This window comes from Dendrobates tinctorius, unplaced genomic scaffold (genome assembly GCF_039654945.1).
Source record: "Dendrobates tinctorius isolate UK_male_01 unplaced genomic scaffold, ASM3965494v1 ptg000040l, whole genome shotgun sequence".
Taxonomy (NCBI): domain Eukaryota; kingdom Metazoa; phylum Chordata; class Amphibia; order Anura; family Dendrobatidae; genus Dendrobates; species Dendrobates tinctorius.
This window is the reverse complement of record NW_027361708.1, coordinates 5,369,729-5,375,728: the sequence shown is the minus strand read 5'-3', so window position 1 is coordinate 5,375,728 and position 6,000 is coordinate 5,369,729. Positions and strand designations below refer to the sequence as shown.

At 40.8% G+C, this 6,000-nt stretch overlaps 1 protein-coding gene across 1 annotated transcript in view; it reads right to left on the bottom strand.

Moving 5' to 3' along the window:
- Positions 1 to 261: 261 nt before the first annotated feature.
- Positions 262 to 6,000, bottom strand: part of TSPAN14 (tetraspanin 14) — a 67,797-nt gene continuing 62,058 nt past the window's right edge. The window contains exon 9 of the mRNA XM_073574811.1: positions 262 to 4,915. Within this exon, the coding sequence (XP_073430912.1) occupies positions 4,844 to 4,915 (72 nt within the window). The 3' untranslated portion in view covers positions 262 to 4,843. The remainder of the gene's footprint in view (positions 4,916 to 6,000) is intronic.

Genomic DNA, 6,000 nt, shown 5'->3' with positions numbered 1-6,000 from the left:
TTTCTCCATCGGGTTTGTGGCAATAGTGCGAATCTTTCCTCTAGCCTTGGCCAGACAATTGTGGAATTGATGCCCCAATGAACTGCTGCCGTTCAGAAGGTCAAATGAGATCCAGTGTGTTACTAGGAGGGTATTATCTAGATTCAGTCAGTGTGATGGACCACTACTGCTTCTTAAAGCTATATTACCAGTGCAATTCCACTGAGTGCAGAACCTGCAGCAATACCACAATGAAAGAGTAAAAACTACGACAAACAAGAATACGTTAAAAAAAACACAAGTTTATTTAAAAATAGTTTTCTATAGCCATCATACGTCCTCTTATAGTGGTAACGATAACAGATAACACATGAAAACACAGACAATCGTGATCTGTAAGCATACAAGAAGTGTGACAGAAGGTTGGACAGAGGGGAAACTGCTTTGAAAGCACTTTATAGAGATCTTCATAGTCACACAATGTATTTACATGATTCCACGTCTACACGCAGTAAGAAATTATTTACAGACCCTTCGCTTATCTCGTACTGAATCTTAATAACATGATTTCTACTCCATTAACAAATCTAAAGCCTAATTACTGGTAGATGTAAGCAGAGTGGTCCATAACTACATGAAGGGCTCAACTCTTTATGGAGCCGTATTAGAAGTCGGGGGAGGGGATGAAACTTCGGAAATGCAGCATCCGATTGAAAAGGCCTTTTTTTCTGAATTTATACAATACAGTAAGTGTTGAGTGGGTTAAAAAGAGGTAAAGTAAAATTCACTAGGCCTCAGAAATGAGCCGTCACAACGTCTATATATACACAGCAGATAAACGTACAGGTCCGTACAATGAACTGGCAGAATGATTACTTTCAATATTGGTCTCCGCGGAAATAAGAACAGTGAAATGGTCAGAAGAAGCGTTCTCCCCAATATCGGCAGCACATGTGCCAATCACAGCACTCGCCAATGGGAAGAGCAAGGGTAAGTGCACACATTAAGTATATGCTGCAGACATTTGGCAAAACAAATGGCACCTTTTCAATTCAAAATTTTGGAAAACCCATGTCCACAGCATTTTGCTTTAAAAACAAAAATAAGTACTTTAATCACCCTCTCCAAGTTCAAAGCAGAGCATCCACCGCTCTTCAAAAGATCTGCAGTTGTCTGAGGGGCAGACATCACTTAGTCAGCGCTGCATCCAATCAGTGAGCTCCTAGGCCACGGCCATCACCTGGGGAAGAGCCGCTGAGCTCAGTTATTGGCTGCAGTGCTGGCGATGTGAGATCAGCTCTAACACCGACACATACCGGCAAGTGTGGCAGAAACTCCGCCCTAGACCCGGGAGTGCAAGGAAAGCGCGGTCTTTATTTTTTTTAAACTGTGGCTAGGGGACAAGACTACTCAAATTGGAAAACCCCTTTAAGACGGGTTTAAACATTTGTCCATGTAATCTACAGCACAGTGGTCACCATGCTGCGGCTCTCTAGCTCTTCATTAAATAATGCAAAGCAAAAAAAGTGGCCGATTTTTAGGCGGGAGCAAAACTTAAGCCCAATCACAATGCTGTTGATAGTGTACTGTGATCGCAAAGGCGGCTGGAAAGTAAAGTATCAGGTGAGGGAAACCGTCTGTCTGAGGGTGGGTGGTAGTAACACCAAATTAGATGCATTGATAAATACTAGAAAAAAAGTGCGAGGAATTGGTTGACCCCTTCCTGCCACAATTTGATTTTCGCTTTCATTTTGTCATCCCTTGTTCCAAGAGCCATAATATAATGTTTTTATGCCTCCTCCATTGACATAACCATAAGATGACTTTTTTTTTGTAGATTTGAATGACTTTTTTTTAAACTTTTTTAAGGATATCATAAAATAAGTGAGGTGAAACAAAAAAAACCTGCAATTTCTAAATATAAATCTCATTTTGGGTGCATACAATATATTGATTGCATGTAATTGCATTTCGATTTGTTTCTCTGTATGGAGCTTACTGTTGGGTTAACGTTATAATTTGATAGAGAGGACTTTTATGGAAGTGGCCAAACTAAACATTTTTCTTTTATTTAAAACGTGGAAAATAAGGATAATGCAAATTTTATCTCTTTCTATAATTGAAAGAAAACATTTTGGACTTTCGCCCCCTTAGGGCCTCTGATCCTGCAATTGTTTGATTGCTTGCTCCATATACTGCAACACAACAGTATTGTGCATTGTAGTATACAGTCAAACTGACGTTCTGCCATGAAGCCCGGTCATGGACCCAGTCTTTATAGGAGGATCTGGATATCAGTCAGTGCGCCAGTAATTGCACCATTTATATGCCGCGCTCAGTGATTGACTGCAGCATGTAAATGGCTGAACAGCAGCAGTTGGAGATCGCTCCAGTTAATGCTGTTACAGGCAGATGTAGGTCACATGTTGGGAAGGGTTAAATAGAGTATCCTACACTTACCTCTAGGTCAGCTCTGGTGACCCACAACGCTTACTTCCTTCAGCAATCACGGGTCATACATAATTCTTCCGCCCTCTACAGGTAGTGACTGGCCACAACAGTAAAGCTGGAAATATGGCGCATGACTGGTAGAGCAAGTGATTGGCTGCAGCAGTGATAGATATAAGTAATGGAATGTGATCACTGCAGGAATTTAATGCTCTGATGATCCTCAACAGTTTGCATTTGAGGATTAAAAGATCAGATCTATACATATATATTTCACCCATTTCATGCCCATTATTTCATGCATGGACTAGATTTATGAAACGGTCTAAAATGCAGCCCATGGAAACCAATCACAGCACGGCTTTCATTTTCAAGAGAAAGATACAAAACAAAAGCTGCACTATGATTGGTTGCTATGGAAAACAGTTTTTCCTTTTAGGGTTTTATAAATCTCCCCCAATACCCAAAAATCTCAAAGCGGTGCACTCTGCTGAGGAACAAATACAGATTTGATGGGAGTTTGTGGCCTACCAGTCATGCACGTTCCTGGCTGGTATGTGGAGATGCAATGTCATCAGCGAAGGACAAGAACGAAGGGACTTTTTGTGAAATTCTCTAGACTGCACTATAAAGTGCTCATGATGATAAAGCCCAGCTGTAAATTCATTTCACTTGCGTAAAGTAACAAAGTCCACAAAGCTAATGATACCCAACATTGTCAACAGGTTCTTAAGGTGTTTTTTTCTTGGCTTTTTTTTTTTTTTTTTTTTTTTTTAAGAAATTGCTGAAATTTGGGGAAAAAGCAAAAATGAAATATTGACCATACCAAATAACGTTACTAAACATGTTCTAGTAATACAAACTAAAAAAAGAAGAAATGTAAACATATCGAAGCATTTACATAGAAAAAAAATATTTTAAAATATTCAGTTTCTATGCAAAACACATTTTTGTACAAGACAATCCAGTTAAACATTTTCATATGTTGTATTATTTACAGAAACCACAAGATGGCAGTGGCGTGCTCCAATTGATTACAGCAGAAGCAGTAGCAGCATGCAAGCTGAACAGGAGGGGTGAACCATAGGGGTGTACAGGAAGGGGATTTTTCTTTTTTAATTAAGGACCATTGGCAAAGTTTTTTTATATTCAGGTTTCATCCATCACAATAATTACAAAAAAAAAAAAAGTAGTGACTGTCCTTTCACAGAGGCACCGCACCTACTTAGGAGTTGTGTTTGGTTCTGCAGCTTGGCCCTACTAATGTAAAGGGTGCTGAGCTGCAATACCACACACAACCTGTGGACAGGGGTGGCACTGTATTGTTTCTGTCTTTTTAAAGAAAGCAGTCCTGTTTCTACCACCCTTTTAAAGTAGGGTCAGGCCTGGTAACACAGAAGAACAGTTCACTTTTTGGAGTGTTTTTTTGTGACTGTAAACGATAATGCACAAAACCTAACAATTCTCTAATCCAAAGCCAATTATCATGCAAATGTGCCATGCTTTCTCAAAATGCAATGTGTCTTTTTTCACAACGACATACCTAATCTAGAACACAACATTTAGCTTGCATGTACGAAACGTGTTATTGTTTGAAATATACAGACCACACATTAAAGGGGTCGTCCACTCTTTCAACAACCCCTTAAAACTCTCATAGAAAAAAAAAAAACCTTATAATTCAGCTTCCATACCATCACCATTCCAGCCATGTTGACAGTCAGCAAGCGCTCCGGCATCACTGTTAGGTCACGTGAGCACTAAACTCCTCAGCGGCCGCTGGTCAGGCGCAGCGCTCGTGTGTCATAACGCCAAGCAAGTGCCGCCGGCGGAATAGAAGGGTTTACCAAGTAGAGGACAACCTCTTTAAAATATTTACAAGGTTAAAAAATGAAATAACGTCTTGAAATGGTGTTTTGGTATCTTACAGCAAGGTGCAGCCATTACTAAAGAAAGAGACATAGCAGAGGAGGAAGGGAAAAGTAAGAAGAAATGTACTTAATAGAGCATAGACACACACTGGGGACCGGGCTTGGCGTTAAGGTTGTAGAGGTCACCCAAATGTGACAGTGGTTATGGTCCAACAACATATCACAGTCAATGTACAAACCAGAGCTAATCCCATGTGTCCTGCAGAGCAATGTCCTCACATCAAGATACATTCAGGTAAGGGCCCCCGATGGCAGGAGTGCTTCACGCCGCAGGAAAGAGGGGGAGTTCTAGGGAGAGATCAGGGCTAGCATACACCCATCACGCTCCAATGATGTCCATAAAGGGGCTTCTCTCAGGGTTCCCAGCCTTCGCTTCTATAATGCAGGACCACATGGGTGTTGGCTCAGAGTCTCCAGTGGATAATATACGTTTACAGGAGTCGTATAGAGGTACTCTGAAGGCTTCCAGGACAGCAGGTGGGACCTTAAAATCGGAATCCGGCCTTTACTGCTTCAATGTCAGACATGAGGGTCCGAGCCAGGTAAATGCCAAAAATCTACGGAGAAAACAACAAGTTATCCAGAGTCATTCTTACATTACCAATCAGCCAAATAGGCAGCTGAAGGCTATGTGCACACGCTGCAGTTTTTGCTGCGGTTCCGCTGCGGTTTTGGCTGCAGCAGATCTGCAGCAGTTCTGCAGACAGTGTACAGTAGCAGGTTACATTCTGCTGTGCACATGCTGCGGATTTTTAACTGCGGAAAAGCTGTGGTTTTGAAACCGCAGAAAGAATTGACGTCAATTCTTTTCTGCGGATTCTGCTGCGGTTTACCATCTCCTCCATTGTAGAGATGATAAACCGCAGGCCAATCCGCAGGTAAAACCGCAGGTCACTTTACCTGCGGTTCCGTAGATAAAAAATCCGCAGACCAATCCGCAGCATGTGCACATAGCCGGAAAGTGAAATAAAAATATAGAATTTACTTTTTATCTGTAGTGCAAGCCTTAAACTATAGATCAAAAATAAACTATAATAGATATGTAAGCAGGGCTGTGGAGTCTGAGTCGGTGCTCATTTTGATGGAGTCGGAGTCAGTATAAAATATATAATAAATTGGGTACAGTAGTTCAATGCAGAATGTGCTGAATATTTTTTCATAGGAATTTGGGAAAGTTACGGAATGTCCTATAAATGACTGTTCTATTCCTGATCTAAGGTTACATTCACACACAACGTTTTTGCTGCGTTTTTTGAGGATACGGTTTTCAGCTGCAAAAGCAGATCAGCTTTTTAAAAAACCGCATCACCTGAAAGGTTTTTGAGCTCATAGATAATGTTTTCAGTAGAAAAAGCAGATTAGAAATCTGCTCTATCCATCCATTGGTGTTTCTCTGGAAAGAGAAAGTATTAGAAAATTAGTGATTGAAGAAGCCCTTAAACAAAAGGAAGATCTTAAAAAGACTCTGAAAAGACGCTTCATGTTTCTTAAAATAAATGCCTGCACACGTCACAGAGTGAACTATTTTGCCATCAATGTTCGATATGTTTGTGACAACAAAGAAATTGTTACCAACACGCTGGCAGTAAAAGATACTAAAGCTCATCACAGCAGCCAGTTTCTACAGGCCTTAGTGGAAAAA